At 56.8% G+C, this 24,571-nt stretch overlaps 1 protein-coding gene across 5 annotated transcripts in view; it reads left to right on the top strand.

The window, feature by feature from the left end:
- The window catches only part of Fhad1 (forkhead associated phosphopeptide binding domain 1), a 112,462-nt gene that overhangs the window by 79,735 nt on the left and 8,156 nt on the right, over positions 1 to 24,571 (top strand). For 4 of the 5 annotated variants that reach the window (XM_047528089.1, XM_047528081.1, XM_047528061.1 and 1 more), the window contains 12 exons: positions 2,341 to 2,448; positions 7,091 to 7,264; positions 8,804 to 9,029; positions 10,538 to 10,622; positions 12,164 to 12,270; positions 13,728 to 13,887; positions 14,929 to 15,058; positions 19,145 to 19,274; positions 19,819 to 19,946; positions 22,274 to 22,360; positions 22,714 to 22,934; positions 23,370 to 23,535. In XM_047528089.1, the coding sequence (XP_047384045.1) occupies positions 2,341 to 2,448; positions 7,091 to 7,264; positions 8,804 to 9,029; positions 10,538 to 10,622; positions 12,164 to 12,270; positions 13,728 to 13,887; positions 14,929 to 15,058; positions 19,145 to 19,274; positions 19,819 to 19,946; positions 22,274 to 22,360; positions 22,714 to 22,934; positions 23,370 to 23,535 (1,722 nt within the window). The remainder of the gene's footprint in view (positions 1 to 2,340; positions 2,449 to 7,090; positions 7,265 to 8,803; positions 9,030 to 10,537; positions 10,623 to 12,163; positions 12,271 to 13,727; positions 13,888 to 14,928; positions 15,059 to 19,144; positions 19,275 to 19,818; positions 19,947 to 22,273; positions 22,361 to 22,713; positions 22,935 to 23,369; positions 23,536 to 24,571) is intronic. The other variant, XM_047528095.1, reaches the window with a different exon arrangement.

The following is a 24,571-nucleotide window of genomic DNA, read 5'->3' as shown; positions in this document are numbered from 1 at the left end:
CCGGGGCAGGTGAGGCATGCAGCCTTACAGGGACAATGCCCGGGGGACATGAGGAGGCACAAGGCCAGGCGGTGAAAGGGACATCCACCCACCCACCCACCAGCCTGGGGACAGGCCCACCAGACACTCCAGCCCACAGCACCATGACAGGCAGACCCCAAGGCCGACAGAGGGACGTCACTCTGCCAGCCCCCGTGCTGGGGTCACCCCCCAGACAGGCGGGGCCAGGCGGACGTCACCAGCAGCCGCAGCATCTCCACGGACAGGGGCAGGGGCCATGCTGGCCGGCTCTGCTGGCCCTCAAGGCTACTCCCAGGACAGGCTCAGCGGCTGTTCCACTCCGTGCCATTCACCCCCCATGTTCTCTGAGCACCTGTGTGTCAGGCTCTGCTGGGGACCAGGGACACCATGATGGACGAGACAGGCCAGGGCCCTGCTGCCCAGAGCCCCCGGCCCAGGTCGGGGAGACAGAGCCACGTGAACCTGGCCAGCCCAGAGCCAGACCCTGGGAACCAGAGCACCCAGGGCGGCCTCTGAGCACCCAGAGGGAGGACCGACCTGAGCCCACCAGGACACACTGGGCATGACAAAGGGCAGGACCCCGGCCAGAGCAAGAGGGGCTGGAGAAGGAGCAGGGAGGACAGGAAGGAGCCAGGCCCCGCGGGCCGAGAGTTCCAGTTCCGGGTGCGGATCCTGGCTCCAGCAGGCAGTGCACCCTGGCAAGCCCCTGCCCTCTCTGTGCCCTCGCCTGTGACGTGGGCCTCATGGCAGAGCCGCCCCAGAGGCCTGGGGAGGGAGTCGGCACTTGCGAGGCACCTACCCAGCGAGGGCAAGGTCCAGGGTGGGGCAGGGCAGCCTGCAGCAAAGGCCTTGGCAGGGGGACTGGGCCACGCCCCTGCGGGCAGGAAGGGCAGAGTCCAGCGGGGTGAGGGGTCGGACACAGGGACTCCAAGGTGTGGGACCCGAATCGGCACAGCCGCCCCCAGAGCACCCCTAGCACATGGCCAGGGCGAGCTCCCACCTGGGCTCCCTCCAGGCCAGCGGCAGGTGGGCTGGCGTGGAAATCCGGGGCCACGGGGCTGGGGACACAGTGGTTAGGGCAGGGCACTGGCATCCAGCGTCACACCACTTCCTGGGGGTGTGACAGGGACGTCACCTTCCTCAGGCACGGCTTCTGTTTCCTCACCCATAAAGGGGTCCCTGGACAGGTGTCCCATCTGGGGCTGGAAGGGTGGCTGCCCTTGAGTGTCCACTCAGAGTGGGACGCAGGCCGTGTCCCTGCTGCCCTCCTCTGGGGTGGGCTGAGCAGAATACGACAGGCGGGAGACGCGGCAGTGGGAAGGTGGCCTCTCACGACAGGCGGGAGACGCTGCCGTGGGAAGGTGGGCTGGAGCCCAGGGAGGTGGGGAGGGCGCGTGCAGGTGGGGACCTCGGACAGCTCATGAAACATGGGAACTGGGAACGCTGTCTCTTCTTTAGGGCCACGCGCCTCCCCAGCGTCCCCACCTCTGCCCCAATTAAAACCTCCCACCTGCCTGGCGCTCCCTGTGACAATGTCCGTGACTTCTCCTTTCTGACAAGAACACACATCCATTAAGAAAATTGAGTCCCCAGTCCCCTCCAAATGCCCACGGCTCAGGCCTCCGTAACTCTGCTCCAGCCCGCGGCTGCGCAGCACTCAACGTTTACAACACCTGTCTGTGGACTTGACGTTTGCGTGGGGGTGTAACCACAGGGTTCCAATGACAGCAGTGTCTCACTGCGATGGCAGGGTGGCCGGCAGGGTGACCGGCAGGCTCTCCCAGCCGCCCGCCCCAGGCCCGGGTCTTGGAGCAGGTGTTCTCGGCCCCCCCGTCCTGGGCATGAATTCCTGAAACCCACGCCTGTGTAGACGGGGCCATTCAGACTCAGTCCTCTGACGCCAGGGACAGGAAGTGTGGGGACAGGAAGTGTGGGGACAGGAAGTGTGGGGACAGGAAGTGTGCCCCACATCTCTCCCACACCTCCGGAAAGCCAGGTACCTCCCCGCCAGGCACTGGTGCCAACACTTACCAGCTCATACGGTGGCTCGTCGCCAAATGACGAGACCCGACACTCACCAGGATGTCACTTAATGACGAGACCCGACACTCACCAGGATGTCACTTCCCTGAACACCAGCCGGGAATCCCGACTGCGAGTCACTCCCACCTCAGCACGTGCTCCTGGTCCTCACCCTGCCTGGTGGCGGCTCGGGACTCTGGCCTCTCTCCCAGGCCCGCCCTGGCTCTGGCCAACCCCGTCCCCCGCTCCCCTCTGCAGTGACCGCTCACCCCTCGTCCCCTCGCCCTTGACCCCCAGATCTCGGAAAACAGCATCAGCTATGAGATTCAGAAGGCGAAGGAGGCCTTGGAGAAGGAAAGGAGGAAGGTGCAGGACCTGGAGAACCGACTGACCAAGCAGAAAGAGGTAGGAGCCCGCGCCCAGCGGCCGAGAGAGACCAGCGAGCCTGTGGCCAGGTGGCCGGGCTCAGAGCCGGCCTCCCCCTCTCTCTGGCTGTGGGTCTTTAGGCAAGTTGCTCACCATCTCTGTGGGACCCCTCCTGGGTCCCAATAGTGCAAAGGACACACACGTGTGCACACACCACGAGCGATCGCCACAGTCCAGCTGTCGGGGGTTAAATTCACACCAAGGTACATAGGATCCCAAAGGAGTGGAAGCCCATGGGGACTGAAAGTGTCCCTCGTCTCACATTCGTCTCGGGTCCAAGGTCCCCATCACTAGCCTGCATCAGAATTTCTGGGGGACTTATTCCAAGCACCCCTTTTTGGGTCTCACCCCCCGAGATTCTGACTCCTGGGGCCCAGGACGGACTTGGGAATTTGCAGTCTTAGCGAGTTGCCCAGCGGTGCCCCGGCCCTGTGAACAACGCCACCCACAGCCCCCAGGGCACTGGGCCCCCGACACGTGTGCGGAGAAGGCAAGGTGTGCAAGACCCAGGGCTGCCCACCTGTGTGGGGGCAGGGTGCCCAGGTCACACGGGAGCACGAGGGAAGCACTCTGTCCCCAGCTGGGTCCCCCAAATGGTGTTCCACGGAGCTAAAAAAAAAAAAAAAAAAAAAAAAAAAAAAAAAAGTGTGTATCGTAAAATCAATGAATGAGTCACAGTTTTGTTCTAGAAGTTACCGGGCAAGACAAAGCCTGTACAACTCACTAGGCCAGAATGGCCCAAACCATGGACACACGACTGTTCTTGGTACCAGCCCCAGAAAGAACCTCTCCTGGGGCTCGTCGTTTGACACTCTGCGGAGCCACAAGGAATGTCCTCAAGGACACCCCGGAGAGGACAGGGACATCGGAGGGCAGGGTCTGTGACTTCAGCAGCCAGCTTCACACCTGACCAGGAGCAGAACTCCCCCTAGGGACTCACCATGTGCCAGGAAAGACCCAGGGAACCCAGGAAAAACAGCAGGACTCGGGTCTGAGCAATGGGTTTTGTTGTTGTTGTTGTTGTTGTTGTTGTTGTTTTGTTAGATTTGAACCCAAAAACGAAGCAACAAAAGGGAAAATAGATCAACGGAATTCCATCAAAATCAAAAGCTTCTGTACAATAAGGAAACAACCAAATAGACAGACGACCTGCAGATTGGGCAAAAAATACTTGAAAGATGTGCATCTGATAAGTGGCTAATGTCCAGCACAGACCAGGAAGTCAGGCAGCCCTGAGCAAAGAAAGAAGCCATTCGATATTTTATAAAAGACAAATGAATGGCCAACAGACGCTTGAAAATGCTCAGCGTCACTGACCGTTAGGGAAATACAAACGGAAGCCACCCGGGTACCACCTCCCTGACCCCACCAGAACGGCTGTTAAGAAAGGGACACCTGGTGCGGAGCAGGATGTGGAGAAAAAGGACCTTCGTGCATCATCAAATCAGTGTGGCTGCTGAGGAAAACTGCTTGGGGTTCCTCCAAAAGCTCAAGACATAATTACCAGATGACCCAGCAATCCCACTTCTGGATATCTACCCGAAAGATTTCAGATTGGTTTGTCAAGGTGACGTCTGCACCCACGTTCATGGCAGCATGATCCACAACAGCCAGGTTATGGAATCAGCCTCGGAGCCCAGCAGCAGATGAATAATGGATAAAGCAGACGTGCTGTCCACATACACAAGGGAATACTATGCAGCCTTTAAAAAGAAGGAAATTCTGGTATGCGTGATCACCAAATGGAACTGGAGAAGATCGTGGTAAGCGAAATAAGCCAGCCACAGCCAAACAAATACTGTGCACTCTCATGTGTATGTGGAACCCAATCCAGTTCACACAGCAGAGAGCAGGAAGCTGGTTGCAGAACCTGGGGCGTGGGGGAGGGGCGGATGACGATCCAATATTACAAAGCCTCATGGAGGAATAAGTTGGGATTTTTTTCTTTTGAGATCTACCGTGTGACGAACATAATAAATAATAGTGTGTTATGCGTTGCTAAGAGTAGATTTCAAATGTCTCCACCAAAAAAAATAAGTATTCGAGGTGACAGATACATTGATTTCATTATTCTGAAATGGCATTTTGTATTATAATAATCATAGCATTACTTTGAACCCCATAAATATACATAATTATAATTCGTTGATTTGAAATAAAATGTTTTAAATTAAAAGAATACTTAAAACAAACAAATTTGACTTTTCTGAAATTGAACACAGAATTTTTTAAACAAGGTCACTGAATATTTTAACTTATTTGAAAAGTATATTTTATCCCCAAGATGAATGCATGCCAACATTTGATATTCAAAATAACTCAATAGGTAGTCAACGGAAATAATTCCATTTCAAAACAAAACCCTGTTTTATTCTGTTTCCAAATGTGTAGACACATTTGTTTGAAATGCGTTTTGCTATTTCAAGGTGAATCGTTGCAAACTTGTTGTTCTTTTAATCAGAATTTTTAAACTCTGTATGCAAAAAGTAATTTAGAAAATGAGAAAAAAATTATACAATGAGGGTTGGTGTAAGACTCCAAATGCCACCGATTCTGAATCCGTGTTTAGGACGCATCTTCAAAAATCTCCCGGCTGACTTTGTAATAAGTACATCTAACCAGTCTGAAATTGCAAGTTGCAGATAAACATGTAACAGAAGGGCCAACCAGACACAGAGGGACTTATTTGCATGTCATTTTAGAGAAGAGCGATGAAAAGGTCGGCTTCACCTGCACAGGTACAGAAGACAAAAGAGAGAGAGAAGAAAACCAGGTTCACACCAGACGGGCAGTGACAGCAGTGAGCAGGCTTCTCCCGCCTCAGGCAGAGACGCAGGCAGCTCCGTGGCCAGCAGTTGGCCGTGGAGCCTCCAGAACACCTGGGGTTTGACTGAGCAGTAGGTGACAGGCGGCCGTGGGGCTTCTGCCACTGTCCCCAGTGAGCATCTCCTCTGGCTGTGTCTGCTCGTTCTCGGCTCTAGTGGTGGTGTGAAGACCCTCACCAAGCATCTAGTGGTGGTGTGAAGACCCCCATCAAGCATCTAGTGGTGGTGTGAAGACCCCCACCAAGCATCTAGTGGTGGTGTGAAGACCCCCACCAAGCATCTAGTGGTGGTGTGAAGACCCCCACCAAGCATCTAGTGGCGGTGTGAAGACCCTCACCAAGCATCAGATGGAGCCCAGCGGGGCCTCGTGGGGAAGAGCCTCAGGAAGAGCCTGAGGAAGGTGGCACTTGCAAGAAGTGCAGGTTCCCTTCCTGATTATAAAAGGAGCCCCTGTCATCCTGGAACATGTGAAAAACACAGAAAATCGCTCAGGAGAAGAAAAACGAACCGTGGTTCCCCAAGGACAGCTGTCACTAGCGAGGTTTTGACGTGATTTCGCCCAGATGTTGAGCATGATTAGAGACATGGATAAATATTGATTTATTACGAAGCCAGTGGTTTACGCTGTGACGTGCTGCGCACTATTTGGAAGCTAGTTTTTTAGAGGTAACATGTTGTCCAAGCGTCTCCGTATTGCTGAACCATCTTCCACCACCCGCCGTTGAAGGATGACCTGGATCTGCACTGCGTCTGATGCCACTCCTCCTGGTCAGGCCCTGGGGGTTTTCTCCATTTTCAAGGGGATGCAAGACGCTTGACTGAACACCACGTGCATCAAGCTGGACATCCTTCCGATCAAGTCCCACAGGGAGAGCCGCAGCCAGGCACAGTGGGGCATGCCTGTGATCCCAGGCTGAAACAGGAGGATCTCAAGTTCAAGGCTAGCCTCAGCACCTTAGCAAGACCCTGTCTCAAAATAAAAAATAAGAAGGGCTAGGGATGTGGCTCAGTGGTTAAGCACTCCTGGGTTCAGTCCCTGGTACCAAAAAAAGAAAAAAAAAAAAAAATAGAACTTCTGGGTCCTAGAATATGAACATTTTCAGACTCACAATGTGCTGCCAAGGAATCTTCCAGAAGGACCATACCTATTCACATTGCCACTGCTGATTGAGAGTGCCCAGTAACATGTCTCAAGAATATATGTCAAACCGGACTAAATTGTGTTTGGAAGATCCCACCCCATGCCTGCGAAGAAGCCCTGGTTCCACCTTCTGGGGGGCTCACAGAGCCATAGGATGTTGACCATCCAAGGCAGGAAGAAGGGGTTCTGGCAGAGAGATGGGACACAGCAACTGGGGTCCTACGTGGCCAGGGCCTGGAGGGTGGGGGAGGCCATCCCAGAGCCAAAGCCCCGTAGGAAAGCAGAGTGTCCCAAAGGCAGGTCGCGCTGCGAAGGTGGAGGAATTTGGCCCGTTTATCCCGGAGGACAGACTTGGAGACTCGACAGCCCTCCCCAGGTATCTGAAGACAGCCTCGGACGGAGAAATAGAGCCGGCCTGCGAGCTCCAGGTGTCGGGACCGAGCGGAGAGACCAGGAATCCCAAGGCGCCAGACCCCGGCCGCGCACCAGGGAGAGTCCGGCAGAAGCTGGAGGCTCCAGGCAAGGCGTGGACTCGGCCTCGCCAGGATCGGCAGAATGGACTCCCAAAGTCCTCTCTGGAGACCGCGGGGCGAGGAGGCTAGAGTTGACCCCTAGTCCCGAATGTCTGCTAATTTGATGTTTGCTGTTTGTCTAGGAAATAGAATTAAAAGGGCAAAAAGAGAACACTTTAAATAGTAAGTTAAGTGACGCTCTGGCCATGGTAGAAGAGGCTCAGCAAACCAAGAGGGCCGAAAGCCTCAGAGCAGAGAGTCTCGCCCTGAAGCTAAACGAGACCTTGGCCGAACTGGAAACCGCCAAGACGAAGCTGGTAAGTCGGTGCCTGCAGGGCAGGGACGGGGAGAAGCGCCCCGGGGAAGACGGCAGAGTCCCTCCCAGCCTCAGCCCGTCCCTCTTTCCTGTCGGGAGCCACCCTGGGCGCTGCAAGAGGGTCAGTCGCATCCGGGTCTCCCCCCGCTGGTGCCAGCTCCCTTCTCCTGGTTGTGATGGCCAGAAACGTCTCAAGAAGTTGCCAGTGTCCCTTAGAGGCAAAGCTGCCCCTGGAGAAATGTTGGCTGCTGTGAAAGGGAGTCCCAGGCCGGAGGCCTCCTCCGAGGCTCCTGAGATGAGGGGCGGGGCCGCGCAGCCGCAGGGGAAGGATCCAGGGGCCCGGGACTTGGTGGTCGGCGACCGCCCCGCAGACTATAAGGCAGGCTTTCGGGCTGTAACTGGCACCGGAGGCCCTCGGCAGACGGGCTGCCCGCTGGGCCCGTCCTGTCCCTGGTGCGCCCAGGTAGCAGGTCTGCGGCGAGGACCCAAAAAGATGAACCTCCTGGGAAGACAAAGTAGATCCGAGGGAGGGAGGCAGAGGCCAGGCAGGCGGGGTCGCAGCTGTAGGTCAGTCACAGAGACCTGGACTCTTGGGCCTGGTGGGCACCTGACACCTGGCTCGGGGACGCAAGCACCAGGGGCGGAGGGGCCAAGGGAGACTGGCAAGCTTCAGCAGGGCACCCGGGCCACGTGGCAGGCGAAGGGCACCTTGGTGGCACAGGGAGGCCCCGGGTGGGGTTCTGGGAGCGACGCGCTAGGCAATGGAGGCACCGGTGCTACCACCGCCCCAGCTTAGGGATAAGGTTTGGGAGGGAGGAGGAATTTGAATTTGGACAAGTCTCGTGGCGACGGTTGGGAAGTGGGCACGAAGGAGCCGTCCCAGCAAAGCATCCACGCCTCGGGAGAGAAGGCCAGCGACTGGGCCCCAGGGAGCAGGAGCCGAGGAGGGCGGTCAGAAGCAGGGGGAGGCAGGCGGGGCCAAGAAGGGCCTCGGGAAGGGGCAGGTGGCCCTGGGCGGGGTCTGATTCCACGTCCTGGGGCCGTTGGTGACTTTTGCTTTGAAGAAGTCCAAATCCATTTCTTTTTCCTGATAAAATGTTTCACTCATTCATATTTATCAAGAGTCTGGGTCTAGACATGTGGGCCCAGCAGTCAATGAGAAAAGGCAGGTTTCTTCTGCCAGGGAGCCGAGTTCTCGCAGGCATAAGAAACACCGGAACAGGTTCATTTCAGATGGTGATAAAGGTCTTGGGGAACAATAAAAGAGAAAATTAAACAAATAAAATAGAAAGTGTCTCAGACTACTCCTGTGGATATGTGATCAGGGCGAGGGGGGCTCTTTAAGGGGATGTTGAAACTGAGACCCAAAAGACCAGAAGGGGTCAGCCATGGGAGAGCCAGGGAAGTAGTATGTCAGTCAGAGGAAACAGCATGTGCAAAGGTCCTGTGGCCAGACCGAGGTCAGCACCTGTGTGTACAAACAAGACCAATGTTGTGGTCATCATATCCAGCTCCCATAACCGTTGCCCTGTTTCCCCAGATCATGATGGAGGAGCAGATAATACTGCAGCAGCTGACAGTGAAGAGTCTCCAGGACCAGCGGGAATCACAGAAACATGGGTTTGAAGAAGAAATCATGGAATACAAGGAGCAAATCAAACAGCACTCCCACACGATCGTGAGCCTAGAGGAGAGACTCCAAAGGGTGACCCAACACCATAAACAAATAGAAGAAGAGATCGCATCTTTGAAGGACAATAGCCCAGGTAGGCCCCAAAAGAGGCTAGGGGAGCCCCAGCACCAGGGCAGCTCGGGGTCCCCCAGCCCCACAGCCAGCCGACCAGAGAAAGGCTACACCCGCTGCAAAGCTCGGCCCCCCAGGCCCCTTGGCCTCTTGCTCACAAGGACATCAGAAGCCCTCAGGCCCTGATGAGCAGGCCGAGGCGACGGGTCGGGACAGCCTTGTGCCGACCCAGTGAGGCGGCGACACACGTGCCGCGGGAGCTGCAGGCCTCACGAGCAGTGTGAAGGGGGTCGTTCCCGTCCACGTGGACTCTCCCAAGCAGGGGCCTCTGCAGGGCCGCCCTTGCCCTCAGCCATTTGCCACTTGATTAGAGCACTTTCAGACGCAGCCCAGTCGGTGTCACACAAAACAGACCCAAAAGAAGCTAAAGAAGGAAATCCACGTTGCGTCCCTCATTCCCCCGCAAGACCGAGGTCACCATCTCATTAGGTGGAGAAGAGGCCTGGGGCCTGGGCTGCTCAGCCTCGGCCCTACTGACCTTCTGGGCCAGACAGGGCCACCTGTCCGAGGCCTGGTAAGGGTCCCGCGGCTTCCCCGGCCCCCACCTGCTAGATGGCAGCGTTCCTCACACCTCACAGCCACAAAAGCCTCCAGACATTGCCGAATGTCCCCGGAGGAAACTCACCTCTGGTTGGAAACGGTCCTGGCTTCAGTGGCCAGCTGTCAGCCGTGCCTCCGGCCGTCGCTGGACACTCGTAGTTGAGCATCTGTTATGTTCCAGGCTCAGTCAGGCACTGGGGATTCAGCAATGGACCAGCAAGTTCTCGTCCCTGCGGGTAACCAGATGGTGGCCCTGGCAGGTGATGCGGGATAAACAGGCTCCTGAGAGGACATTCAAGCTGGGGCCAGAGGGCGGCCACACCTTTGTCGTCTCCACACTCAGATCAGGGCCAGCCTTACAGCAGGCACTGCACAGTGTTTGTTGAATGAATAGACGAGTGAGTGGGAATGGAGGCCGTGGGCTGAGGAGCGAGCGGAGATGAGGGCAGGAAGGCTGAACCCAGAGGCAGGCAGGGTAACCGTGCTGCTGTGCCTCCCGCCACTCAGCTGAGCCACTGCCAGCAGGTCCGTCAGTGGACTTAGGGACCCCCGCCTGCCGGGGAAGCCGGGAAGGCCCCAGGGCCACTGGGTTACTCGTGGAGAGAAGAGGTCAGTTTGGGCTTCTGGCTCTGGTCCAAGGTCCAGGGGCCACATCTGGCGATGGCCTTCTTGCTGGCAGTCCTGGAGCCAAACAGGTGGCAAAGGACAAGAGACAAGAGGGCTGCCTGTGTTTCTGGTCTCTCTTCTTCTAAAGCCACCGGTACCAACCACACGGCCTCCTACCTGGAGAGAGCCTCGGCCGTGACGCAGAGCCCAGGGTGTGTCTCACGGGGAGGAGGCTGCAGGCTGTGCCAGCCAGAGGTGGTCAAGGCCGGGGAAGGGGGCACCCGCCGGCAGGGGCCGTGATGCTCCTGTGTCTCTCTGCTGCAGCTGAGAAGGTGGAGATGCTGGAAGAGCCTCCAGTGGCACCCCCGTTGGAGAACGGCACCGGAGAAATGGCGTGCGACCACCTGATGTGAGTACCGGAGGGCGCCAGGGCCAGGCCATCCCCGGGACACCGGGGAGAAGAGCAAACACAGAATCCCCTAACCGTGGCCAGGTCTCCAGAGCCCGAGAAAAGAAGTCGAGTCCTGAGTTTTCTCAGTGCTGCTTAGGTGTCTCCGTCCCTTCAACAAGTCAGGAGGGTGTTGTGGAAAGACATCTAGGCCCAGATCCCAACTCAACACCGGCAGCTGTGTGACCCTGCACAAGTCGGGCCACCTCTCTGAGCCTCAGCTTCCTCCCTGCCTGGCGCTTGGTAGAGTCCTGCTCCAGGATCACCTGCTGTCCCCCGGGGACCTGCTGGGGCGATCCCACTCCTGGGTGCCCGAGCAGCGGTGCAGGTTGCCCAGAGAGACCGCTTAGTGGAGTCCCGGAAGGAGTTCAGAGTGAGAGACCTGGACCCAGTGACCTTAACTAGTGACGACCTTGCTCTCCTGACCCCGAGAGCGGACGGCCCTAGAACTTGAACCCTGAGGAACTGACAGTTTCCAGAGAAACAAAACCTGTGGATGGGACAGATCCAGAAAGCCACCACTGAGCAGCACATCAACATGAGGCAAATACGTACACACTCCTTCCCTCTCTGTCTGTGTCTGTCAGTCTCTCTCTCTCTCTCACACACACACACACACACACACATCACCAGTCTTTTTTTTTTTTTTTTTTACACAACCTGCTAGTATTTTCATTTATTTCATAATGAGCATCCTCTGCCTTCGGCGTGAGGAGAGCCTGGGCTTCACAGGCCAGTGGACTCACGCGGCGATGTGGCACCTGTCATCCGTCCCCAGCCTGAGCCTCTGAGCCCCTTCGAACCCACCTCCTCCCCGAGCGCAGCCGCCTCCCCCAGCGCGCATGCGCACGCGGAGAAACCTACCGCGCTTTCTCACGCTCGGAGGGACACGCATCCCGCGCCCTTCCAACCGCCTCCCGACCAAGGCCCTGGGGCTACATTACTGCCGAGTGCCCTTCCCAGAACGTCGCTCAGTAGCGTGGCCACTTCCCTGGCGCCCAAAGGTCTCCCCTGCCCTCTGGGCCTGGGGACGGGAGCTGTCCTCTGGAATCCGGGGCCCCCAAGCAGGTGATTTCACTTGCTCCCCCTGAGCAGCATCCGTTCCCCGTAACCCCACCTCTCAGACAGGTTCCATCAAACTGGTGAGAGGACAAAAGCCACATTATCCCCCAATTCCTCCCCATCCCCAGAGGATCCCTGAGCGCCTTCCATCCTCCTCCGCGAGAGCCCACAGCTGTCAGTGTGATGGGCCTCTTGCGGGGCCCCCCTCGGCCAGGTTCCTGGCAGACTCAGCCCAGGCCAGCCAGACCCTCTGGTCCAGCTCAAGGTGGTTTTTAACAAAGATACGGCAAAATGAATGTTGGAGAACATTTAAAGACTGTCCTTGTCCCCTGCTGGGGTCCCGGTCCCAGGGACCATAGCTGAGTGTCACTTTGTACCGGCCCTCAGGAGACAGGGCAGGATGCGGTTGGTCTGACTTGGCCCGTTTCTGTGAATTTCAGAGATGACTTACTGTCTGCTCAGAAGGAAATCCTGTCTCAGCAGGAGGTCATCATGAGGTTAAGGAAAGACCTCAACGAAGCCCATGGCCGAATGTCAGACCTGCGAGGTTTGTAGGAGTTCCTGTGTCCCCTGGCAACCTGGCCCTCTTAAGAAGGAAGTGAGGCCCAGGAGTGACAACCTCGGCCTGAGACGCCCTGGTGGCCCTGCTTTCCTGTGCACCCAAAGCGCCTGCAACCCCGGGGCGGGCAGGCCACGTGCTGGACACAGCCCTGGTTCCCAATCACCAACCCCAGGAGGCCCCGGGCACATTCGGCACAGGACCTCAGGCCTCTGCACTGAGATGCAACTTTCTTCTTTGGGGAGAATCTTCTTTAGTGGCAGAGGATTCTTCTGCCTTGGAGGGAATCCTATGGCACCCCTCAGGCAGGCCACCCTGTAGGAACCCCGGTGCTCCCAAGCGCAAGGATGCAAAGAAGAGGCCACACACCTGCCTCTAGGGTTGAAGTGGACAAGAGTGGCCACCCAATGGGGGGACAAGAGAGCACTGGGCTGCACGCTCCTCAGACACACCCGGCTCACTCTCCATGCCCGCCCAGCTCCCCTGTCCTCCACCTGCCCCTGGGCCTCCTTCCTCCTCTTTCCTGGCCCTAGTGGCCACTGAGCAAAAGGCACAGGCAGGCAGGAGTTAGGAGAGAGGTGTAACCAGATTCCGGGAAGCAGAGGGAGAGGAAGAACGCTCTTGTCTCATCTCAGCCCTGGACACCTCCAAACTGTCAGTGGTGTCTGCTCCCCGTGGCCGTTGCTGGTCATTTCCCTGAGACAATCATGACTGAATTCTTCAGAGTGATTTTCCCGCAGTCAGGAGTCACTGTGCTGCAGAGACTGCAGTGTCCCCTTCTAGAGTTGAGGCACACCAGACCCAGTCCTGGACCCGCTCGCTGCTAGTTCTGTGACCTCAGGCAAGACCCCCACCCCCGAGTGTCCACTTCTCTGCCTGTGAAGCGGGGTGCTAATAGTAACCGTCCTGCAGGCTGCTGTGAAATGGGAGGCGACACAGGGTCCTAGTTCTCAGATTCCCCAGAAGCCCACCTAATGCCAGAGTTCCCCTGAGGCAGTTTACCGGGGAGTAATTCCAGGAAGTGCCAACCGCGGAGGCAGGAGCGAGCCAGGAAGGGAGGACCGGGCAAGGGCAGCGCTGCCCGTGGGTGAGGTGGCGTCCGCTGGGAAGGCCGGCAGCAGGGCAGAGCCAGCCCCGGGCTGGGACAGAGGGCGCGGGGCTCACGGAGCCGCCTGCCCCAGCTGCAGTGGGACACGAGCGGAGAAGGCCCCGGGTGTTCTTCAGCCCCCGGCGAACACCCCAGGCAGCGGACCGTTGCCCAGAGAGCCCAGGAGGCCAGAAGGGCAGGCTGGCCTCTGCCGGGGCAGCACCCGGAAGATCGGGGTCGCGCCCTGCTGCCGTTTGCTGAGGGACGAGCAGGACCCCCGAGAGTGCCAGGGGCCCTTCGGCTCCAGGAGGCCCGGCAGAGCCCTAGGCAGGCGGTTCTGACGGCTTCCCGTCTCCAGGGGAGCTCAGCGAGAAGCAGAAGAGGGAGCTGGAGCGGAACATGATCCTGGTCCAGCAGCAGAGCCGGGAGCTGTGCACGCTCAAGGCGAAGCTGGCCCAGATGAGCAACCTGGTGGAGAAGAAGGACCGGGAGCTCAAGGCCCTCAAGGACGCGCTCAGGTGCGGTGTGTGCAGGGCGCGGGTCCGCAGCCGTCGGGCGGGCTCAGCCGAGGGATGGATGAATGGAGGCCGTGCCTTCTACGGCTTCGTGGCCCCATCAGTTAAAACAGAGCTTTGCTCAGTGTTCTGTGCTCCTCAGACACCCCTGCCCTGTGTCCCAGATGACTGGTCTCAGCTTAAACGCCACTTCCTCCAGGAAGCCTGCCTGCCCTCCCCTCACCAAACAGTCATTGGCTCTGGCTGTGCTCGGTCCCTCAGCCCCTGCACTCTACCTGGCCGACCCCACACGCAGCAAAGCCTCTGCTGCCTGTTCAGCTCCCCCACGCCGAGTCTCTGCAGGGACTGGGCCTGCTACTGACTTCCTGGCATGCACGCCGTGTCTGGCACATAAGGGACCTTAATATTTAACAAAATGAATAAGCCGGAAGTGCCAGCTTAAATAAATACAAAATATTGTCATGGTCCCGTGGATTAATGGTTTAGAATAACGTGATTCTGCCTTTTTGTCCATAGCCTATCCACACTTTAACAGGCGTAGCACTTTCCCCAAAAACGGTGGAGTGGAGTTGATGTCCCAAGTGTCTCCCATAGCTTCCTGTGCCTCACGGCTGGTGGCCAAGGCAGGCACAGTGGCGGGAACAGGCTCCCATGGAGGCTGCCAGACGCCTCCACTCACGAGCTCGGTGGCCACAGGCAAATCGCTGGGCACCACTTCACTGATCTGTAAAACAGCAAGGAGAGTCTCGAACTCTTGGGGCTATTGTGAGAGCAGAAGGGTTGGCACACAGTGTTAGACGTGGCACACATGCCTCGGCCGGTGTCCACCAGAGCAAGAGGTAGGAGAGGTGCCCGCTACCTGGTCACCATCCCTAGCACTCCCTGAAACTAAATCTTCTAGAAATTTGGGGGCAGGAGACTTGAGGTCTTGCAGAATCCACTTACCCGTAAAAACGGACCTCCATTTCCTGGCCTTCCAAAGTTTGTGAAAACACTGGAACCTCAGCTGGCCCGCTGCCCTGGTGACACCTCTCTATGCCCTAGGGCTTCCCAAGAGAAACACACACACCAGCTGAGCGTGGAGAAGGAGAAACCCAAGAACGCCACCCAGAAGTGTGACATCTCCGTGCAGATAGAACCAATGCACCCTGACGCTTTCTCGAGCAGTCAAGAGGTAAGGCCCCCACAGATCCTGGGCCCCTGGCAGGACTTGCTACCAAGAGCCCAACGGTGGCTTTCTTCCCTTTTGAAAATATTTCCATTCCAAGTTTCAAAAGTATTTTTCTTGCCTGGGTGAAATGTATCAAGTGAAAACCCAGAATCCACCCTGAGACTGCAGTCACTGAGGCCGGAAGCCTGTGCCGTCAACTCTGCTCCACGGAGGCCACCCCATCTTCATAGAGCATGAACGTGCAGCGGCTGAAGATCAAGCCTGGATCTGGTCAACTGGGGCTCCAGTCCCCGACTCCCCCACTTGGAAACTGACCTTGGAGAGGTCAATGGGCTCTAGTTGCCTTGTCTGGGAGTAATGAGAGTCCCCACCTCCTGGGTGGTTGAGAAATAGATTTGACTCACATGTATGAATATACACCATGAACCCATATGTAATAAGCCTATTTAGTAGATAAGTTTTTGCAATGATATCCAACCATATATATTCTGCAACTTTACTTTCACATAACACTACTTAATGGGCATCTTTTCAAGGAAAGCATATAAGGTTCTGCCTCATTCTTTAAAGTGACTGCATAGAATTCCACTGTGTCCCTTTTATCCAACCAATCCCCAGTTGATGGCTATTTAGGTTGCTTCTCCTTTCACACAGTGCTGTAGTTAAGATACTTATACACATGTAGAGCACATCCCTAGATGTGCAATTGCTGGATCCAAAGGACTTGCTAAATTGGGCTTCACAGGACCAAACTGCCTTCCCGAAGAGCCACACAATGCCCTGTGACTGTTTTTTTTTTTTTTTTTTTTTTTTTTTTTTGGGTGCTGGGGATCGAACCCAGGGCCTGTGCCTACAAGGCAAGCGCTCTACCGACTGAGCTATCTCCCCAGCCCCCTGTGACTGTTTCTTGATAATGCCTCTTTGCCCAACCACCCACCCAGAAGTCTTTGCGTGCCCGGAAGTTTCAGCTGCACATCCAGTGGGGAGTGAGTCTTTGAGTGAGGACAGCCTGCGTCAGGTGGCCCCCGAAGCTGGCACTCTCTCTGTCTCTGCGGCTGGGCCTGGGATGTTTCCCATCACGGCAGGAATAGGCTGTGGTCAGGTGCCATGGTTCCTCCAGGCCCTGGCTTCCTTTCCCTTGGGCTTTATGAAAACAGAGAGCAGGCTGTGGACTCTCCCTGGGAAACAGGGCCAAATGTGTCAGCAAGGTGCTCTTCCCTGCCAGGCAGTAGTGAGCCTGGGCCACAGGCAGCTCAGACAAAAGGGTTCTAAATCCGCCCCCTGTCCCTGGCTCCAGTTGCTGTCCAGAGCACTCCAACAGATGTGGCTCCTGTTGCTCAGGGCAGTGGGGCTGGGCGGGGGGGCTCGGCAGCCCAAGCACCCAGCCATTCACTCGTTCAACAACTGTTGAGCACCTGCTGTATGCCAGGCCCTGAGCCAGAGACAGGGAAATTCACTCAGGGTCCCTGCCCACACCAGACTCCCTGGACTCTGTTTGTGTTTGCTGGAATGCAGGGCTGGGCTGGGATTTTTGGTTTCTAGCATGAGGCAGGATGAGCGAAGGAGGGAGGGGGAGGGAAACTGCAAGATAAAAGGGGAAAAGTATTTTTTCTTCTCGGAATGGTTTTCCTGCCCCGGCTACTTCCTGTTTCCAAAGCCAGAGTGGGTCAGAGGGCTTAAGGGTTGTATGAGAAAGAACCTCTTTCCTCTCTAAATAAATAAGTCCCCAGAAGAGCCATGAAGAAGGCTCACGTGGTGCTCTGAGCCAGCCTTCAGGCCAACAGAGGTGGCAGCCGAGTGCGCGGCCACATCGGCCCTGTGGCCCCCAGTTCAGCATCCCCTGCCCCCCTTCTCGCACAGGAAGAGACCGAACATTGCAGGTCGTTAACTCCCAGGGAAACACCATCCCAGAGAGGAGCGAGCCGAGTCAGGCCCAGGAAGTGGACCCGTTGTGTGGCCCACAAGCGAGCCAGAGCAGGCCCAAGGAGGGACAAGGTCCTGGATGGAGTGGCCCTGCTCCCAGCTGCTGGGCAGAGAAGCCAGGCAAGCTCCTTCCCGCTCCTGCTCTGACCTCGGTGCACTGGGGCTTCGTATTGATTGAGTACCTACTGTGCTCAGCCCCGGGAGAGCCACGGTCTCCAAGGGACAGACTTCAATCTCACAGAGCCTGTGGGCCAGGAAGGGAGAGACGGAAAGAAACAAGTTAATCCCGAGCAGAATGTCCAGTGGGGACAAGTGCCCTGAGGACCCCTATGGCAGGGTGTGGGGCAGAGAGCATGGTGGTGGTGTGGTCAGGGAGGCCTCTGCAGGAGGGGACTTGGGGCCCAACCAGAAGGTGAAGGAGTAAGTGACAAGGATAGGGGTGGGGGACATTCCCAGGAGACCACTGAGCAACTTGAAGGAGTTCTGGGCCTTGAACCCCAAGAGGCCAAAGCGGCCAGCGTGGGGACCTGGGACCCATGGTCACAGAGACCTTTAATAAATACAGTCATCACAGGAAGAAGGAAGGCAGGTCTCCTCTCCCCTCCTCTCCTCTCAGCCCCGCTTTGTCTTTCTGGAAGCATTTGCCACTCGGGAATTAGAGTATTTACGTGCCTGTCATGCATCTGCCCCTGGGAAATGAAATGAGCTCCCCAGGGAAATGGCATCCCCAGAAGCACAAGGAAAAGTGTCACCCAGCACCTGAAGAGGGGCAGGAGATGGGCAGGTGGACCGGCAGCCAGACGGGTAATGGCGGATTGATAGACATACGTGAATAAAGAGAGAGAGACAGATGATAGATAGAAATATCTGTCCATGATTTTTAAATAATTTTGGCTCTTCATTCTATATACGTTATCTTCTATATCTTTATCTGTAGTATGAAGTAAACTAAAATTGCTATTTTAAAAATAGTTATAAAGCAACCAGATTGTCGATTTCTTCCCTTTCTTACCAGTTTGGGTGAGGCCTTTGGAGCAAGTCATCAACAGCTGACTGTCCCCAGCGCCCGTCCCATGTCCCCATTCAATTATCTGGTTAACATTCATCACTGCCCACCACGTATTTTCCTTCCTGATCTCCCTCGTTGTCTGTCTCCCGCGTTAGGGTGCTAAGTTCACGATGGCAAGCTGCCAGTTGTGTTGCTGCTGAATCCCAAGAGACTAGAACAAGTCTTGGCACCCAGGAGTGTTCCAAACGGTCTGTGTGGAATGAAGGAATGAGCGCATGAACAAGGGACTTGCTTTCCCTGGGGGATTGCGGTGTGGACCCCATGATGCCTTCAGAGAGTCCTGGAACCTCTGGAAGTTGGATGCAAATATTTGTGTATAGGCGAAATTTCCCGGAGGAAGGAACCCTGCATCCTTCTGAATCTTAAAAGGGTGCATGACCCTGAAAGGACGAAGAAGACTTGTTCTTGTCTGTGCCCCAAGTAAACCCAGCCACAGCCCCGAGCTGTCCGACGGGGTCCATCTGTGGCCAGTGGCTACCATATTGGAGGATGCCAAGGTAGAACATTTCCATCATGACAGGAAGTTGTGTTGAAGATCTGTTCTAGAGGGACCCACCAAAAGTCGATCCCTCAGATCCCCCTGGCAAATAGGAGACAACCATCCTTATTTCCAGTTTCAGAGAAAGCGTGGTGGGTTCTCAACTATAAATACCACTCTGGGGCTAGGGTGCCGCTCAGTGGTAGAGCTCCAGAGGCCCTGGATCCATCCCCAGTGGTGCCGGGAAAGGTCACTAGCAATGCCCCTGAGAAGCAGACCTTGCTTCGGTGGCGCACAAACAAGTCTAGAATGATAATGAATGGACGCTCAGGCATAGAACATTGGGAAGAAAGGAAATAAAACGTGGGGAAGAAGCCTAGAGGGGATCTTTTATTTATAGTGTCGCTAAGTAGGTAGCAAAGTTGGAAATCCTCCTAGATGTGGCTCGTATTTGCAATGAAAAATTTAAATCCCTTCTCTGCTGATCTCCGATGATATTTTCCAAAAGTTCTAAGTGACAGGGCTTCCGCTGGACAGGCATTGCTTGTGTTTCTGTGACTAGCAAGAGAAATTTCTCAGGTCCCTAACCATGCTGCTGTCTGCACCCCTCTGTCCCCAGGAGCAGTCCTTCAGTGACCTGGGGGCCAAGTGCAGAGGCTCCCGACACGAGGAAGTCATTCAGCGTCAGAAAAAGGCCCTGTCAGAACTCCGAGCCCGAATCAAAGAACTAGAAAAGGCCTGCTCTTCCAGTAAGTCCCCTCCTCCCTAGTCCCTGTCACCTCGTAATTGGAAGGACCTTATAATACCAAGAAAGAGGGGCCGGCCGTGACCTCAGAATCAAGTGCGGGTTTAATATTAAATAAATAGGACATCATGAAAATCACATCGTCCTCCTCTTGCTTATTTCGCTGTGGCCGGGGGGAGGCTCTGTCACGGACTTACACTCCCTGAGGGTCCACGTCGGGGAAATGATTAGGGCACCCCATTCCCAGAGGTTCGGGGCAGGTTGGGAGCTTGCTGCCGGGTGGGGCGCGGCACTGGCTCCGGCCTGAAGCCCGAGCCCACACCCCATCCTCGGCCATGTCTGGCGATCTCAGGGAAGCTCGCCCTCCGGCCTCACCTGTGTGGCTGCCGCCCGGCCTCCGTCAGGCCTCGTAATCTCTCTAGGCCTCAGTTTCCTCATCTGCCAGGGAGGTCGTGAGGAGTCACAGCCCTGTGGTAAGTGTCCGTAGACTGCAGCTCTGGGATTCCATGGAAGCACCCCTTCCTGAGTCTAACTCATTTCTTTTGTAGATCATAAGGACCACCTGAATGAGTCATTTCTAGAACTAAAGACGCTCCGAATGGAAAAAAACATCCAGAAAATAATACTGGACACAAAACCCATCTTGTCAACTCCCTCCAGAATGGAGATCCAAGCGGTAACCAAAGAATGTTCTCTGCAGCGAAGCGGCATGCGGGGAGGGTGGGCCTGAGGGCGGGCGTGAGCCGTGGGGGCCGCATAGGAAGGTGACCCCAACCTGTGCAGCTTGGGGCAGCACTGACTGGACACGGGCCAGGTCTGTGGCCAGCGCTTTCACAGCAGGTGTTCGTTCTGCAGAGCGTTCAGCGGGCCACCTTATGACAGGAAGCCACAAGTTTGCCTCAAGTTTCTTTTCACTGTAAACAAAACAACACGAGCACATAAAAGGAAGCAGGAGGGAGCGATGATGAAGAGACCCAAGGTCTGAGGTGGGAGGGACCCGCGTCCAAATCCCAGCCTGAAAGCTGGGTGGCCTCGGGCAGGGCCCTTAACCTCTCTGAGTTTGTATTTCCCAGCTACGGGATGATGATGGAAAGTTAAAGGAGTTCATTCTGAACAGTGCTGAGCCCAGTGCCTGGCTCAGGGTGCAGGCTTAATAAATGATCGCTGTCATTATTACTAAATATCATTTAAACAGCAGCGTTCGAGGAAACCTGCCCTTCTTAAAGGGGCAGAGTCTTGGTTGCCAGAATTTTCAGAAGTGATTTGATAGTGAATTTGAAGGTGCCCTTGTCCCCTGAATGGGTGTTTGACTGGGCATGATGGGCACATGACAGTGGGCGGCAAGGTCAGCACCAACCACCAACCCCTCTGAGTGGCTGCTTGCTGAATCTGAATGACACATGACACACAGGCTTCGAGAAGAAACAACGAGGCCGACCCATCTGGGCTGACGTTCCGTCCACAGATTCTGTGGGCATTTGCTAGAGCCCAGGACGGAAATGAATTGCTTGTCTTGATGAACTCAAGCCCTCCTTCTTTGGGCACGGAGGTCAGCTAGACCTCCTACCTAGCCTGCTTCCCAGAGACCTTGCCCTTGAGGACGACCCGGATCTCACTGCTGACACCACGCAGCAGGAAACCTCCCACCCTCTTTCAAATCCTCCAAGAAAGGCAGTAGTTAAAATGGAAAGGCGAGGAGGACGAACAGCGGGCACGCCCAGGGCCCAGTGCCGGACGCGGAGCTAAGCCTGCGCTGTGTTCCCATACTCCTCCCGCGGCGGCGGTGCCGCTGCTATGATTATCCCCATTTCACAGACATGAAAATCAAGGCTCCTGAGGGCCAGGTACCTCCTGCAAGGTCACAGAGATGAAAACCGAGGGAACCCGGGCTGTGTCCCTGGCAGGCTGCCTCCCGCACCCTGCTAGTGTGTAGAGAAGGGAGAAGGAGGGGCCCTGAGGTGTGAGGCCGCAGCCAGAGGGCCGGAGACCCTGAGCTGCGTTTTAGGTTCTTTTTGCAGCTATTCTGCTGAGACCATCATCTTCAAAGACCCTCTTTTTTTCTCACCCCGGTAACTGTGTCCACTTGACACGGATCAATACGTCCACCCCTACCTATCACAGCCGCGTTGGGGCTTTCTGTTGGACAGTGGGCCTTTTCACTGGTCACCTCAGAGGCTGACAGGGCAGTCCCAGCAGATGCCTGGGTGAAATGCTCCTGTTGTTTGTAGCAAGCACTTCAGACCCGATCTGGTTCTGAGGACCTTGATTGTGGTTGTCGGTGGCTCTCCAGGCGCCCCAAGTGGTGTGGTGGCTTCCCCATTGCTGGGCTTTCAGCCGCCTGCGCTGACTGGGGTCTCAGCGAGTGAGCGGCTGTGAACCCCACCCTGCGTCATCCCGGGCGAGGGCCTGAGGCAGCCTCGCCCACAGCCGCGCGCCGCACGGGGAGAGCACTTGGCCGCACTTCCTGAAGGCCTCGCTTCTGCTGCATGAAATGGTTGCTTTGGTAAAAGGAGAGGGACGTTTGCTTTGTGACCTTTACTTATTCATTCAACACATGTGCCCATACCAGGCCCCACATCAGCACCCTTCGACTTCCTGCCCAGTCGGCCAGGGGCTGTCCGGCATATTGCAGGACATCTTCCCCCGGGACAGTAGCGGCACTCCCCATCCTCAGACGTGGTGACAGAAAGCATGTCAGACATTGCTGACTGTCCCAGGGAAGGGGACGGACAGAATCACACTCGCTGTGAGCCCTTGTTCTAGAGGAAAGACAGACGTCAATCAAAGCTGACGAGCCTTGCATAACGCACTGCACAGAGTCCTCCTCCCAGGGTAGGAGCACAGTCCTCTTCAGAAAGCAGTGGGCAGAGAACCCAGACTGAGTGTCAGGAGCCAAAGGGAAAGCCGCCTCCCGAGTTACCCTTCCGTGGTGATGGAGCTGACTTCCAGTTGCGGGATTTCTAATGGAGTGCAGAGAGAGTTCCTCCTTCTTTTTCATTCCAGGACAGTCTCTCCAACTCAGACTCCAGCTCTGCCGAGAAGTCAGAGAAAACGGACGTCACCGAGGCGTTAGATCTCAGCGAGAGACTGGTGTGTACTGCAGCCTGGGGCCCCTCCCAACACCTGGCCCCTGCGGTCACCGTGAGCCTCACAGACCTATGTAGTCATTCTGAAAGCTCCTGAAGGCCTGCCTGTCACCCAGCACGGGTCAGAGACGGCACAGTCCAGTTCCTTGAGAGTCTGAGTGCTCCTGTCTGTGGCCGTCCACTCTGGGATTCCCAGAAAGGCCTAGTGCGAGTGGATGTGGAGAAAACCAGGCCCGGTTGCCCTCATTTCCAGAGCTCGCACATGTGCTCTGCAGTGGTCACCTTCCAGGACCGTGGTGCCCCCCGGAGCAGCCGCGGCCTGGGCACTGCCCTGAGCTGCCATGCCTTTCCTTGCAGTACCTGGACATGAGCAGGACGCTCGGAAGCCTGATGAATATCAAGGACATGTCGGGTCTCGTGTCCATGAAACACCTGTCCCCCAAAGAGAGGGAGAAGGTCAACCAGCTGCGACAGAGAGACCTGGACCTGGTGTTTGATAAGATCACCCAGCTCAAGACCCGGCTGCAGAGGAAAGAGGAGCTCCTGAAAGGCTACGAGCAGGACGTGGAGCGGCTCAGGTACGGCGGGCCCGTCCCCGCCGCGCTGGCCGCAGACCCCTGGGCCGGGACAGGAAGCATGCAAGAGGGGAGTGGCTGAAACGCTGGGGGGCGGTGACCAGCCCTGATGGGGCCAGTCTGTCCGCGAGAAGGCCAGTCGAAGCACTGGGCTCCTGCGTTCTGCATTCTCTGAGCGCGAAGGGCACCTCTTGTCAGCCTCCGTCCGTGACTCCCTGGCGTGGCTCCCAGAGTCGCATGCCCCAGGCAAGCTGGCAGGGCACAGCCCGGACCAGCCCATGCCGCACACATCCTGCCCTCTGCTACCCAAGTCCTGCCGGGTCTCAGGCCTGCGGAGGGGCTCCTAAGTCAGCCCTGCATGGAAGCGCGTGGAGGGGCCACGGGTGTGGGGACAGAGGGGACGACGAGAGCAGGGACCCTGTCTCTCCATGCGCCCAGGCAGAGCAAAGTGTCCGTGCAGATGTACCAGTCACAGGTAGCGAAGCTGGAGGACGACATCCACAAAGAGACGGAGGAGAAGGCGCTGCTGAAGGAGGCCCTGGAGCGCACGGAGCACCAGCTGCATCAGGAGAAGAGGATCAGCAGGGCCTTCAGGCAGCAGAAGGTGAGGCGCCCCCGCTGGGGGACCCCAGACTGCCCCTCTGCCCCCTTAGAGAGGAAGGGGGCAGGACAGCTTTGACAGGCCCTGGTCCAGACCAGAGCTGCATCACCTGCTGAGCCCTGGGCAGCTCTTCCGGGCAGCCTCGCTCTGCAGGCCAGGCGCGGCCAGGCCAGGGCTCTGCCTGAGGATCACATGGGGCCAGCAGTCCTGCCTGCCTGGTACGAGGCTCCCTGCGTTACATGGGGAAACTGAGCTCAGAGGTCGAAAGACTTGCCCAAGCTCGCACAGTAGCCAGGACCCGACCCCAGGCGTCTCTGGCCCTAGTTCCTGTGCCCTGTGCTGGGCCCCCTGGTAATGGTTAGCTTTTACACTTTAGAACCATGAGTGCGCTTGTGTGCATGTACGTGCACACTGTGTGTGTGTGTGTGTGTGTGTGTGTGTGTGTCACCTGCCTGAGCTCTGAAGAGGCCCCGTCCCCTAGAAGGCTGCCCCTCCCCATCCCGGGCATCCAGCTCAGATGCGGCTCCCAGAAGCCCATGCCCGCCCTGCACACAACCTGGGAGGAAGGCGGCCTCCCGTTCCGAGGGAGCCCCAGACGTGGTGTCTCCAGCATTCTCTGCTCTGAATTAAACATCACAGGCTTCCACATGCGTGTGTCATGGGGCTTCCTCAGGCGGAAGACAGTGTCCTTTTACGTGGAGCCTGCCGGCCACGCTGGGCAGCGCCACCGTCTGACATGTGGTTTGATGTGCCCGCTGGGGAGCCCGCTCCTTCCCGAGTTGCCCCCCAGGGTTGGCAGCCCCGGCCCCCAAGCAGAGAGGCAGCCACAGAATAGGACGGGAAGGGCCCCACAAAGCCATTGTGGTGCGTGGGCTGGCGTGCAGGGAAGCAGGGGATTTGCATAATCAGCGGCACATGCATTATTCATGCGGCCTCTCCATACACAACGCGGGCCCTGCCAGGCTGCCAGCCTTCCATGGCGGAAGATCTGAACGGGCCAAGGTAAACGTGTGTCGTCCCCAGGAGAGCAAAAACTGGG

Source organism: Sciurus carolinensis, chromosome 1 (assembly GCF_902686445.1).
Source record: "Sciurus carolinensis chromosome 1, mSciCar1.2, whole genome shotgun sequence".
Taxonomy (NCBI): domain Eukaryota; kingdom Metazoa; phylum Chordata; class Mammalia; order Rodentia; family Sciuridae; genus Sciurus; species Sciurus carolinensis.
The sequence above is the reverse complement of the archived record's forward strand: the minus strand, read 5'-3'. Positions and strand labels throughout refer to the sequence as shown.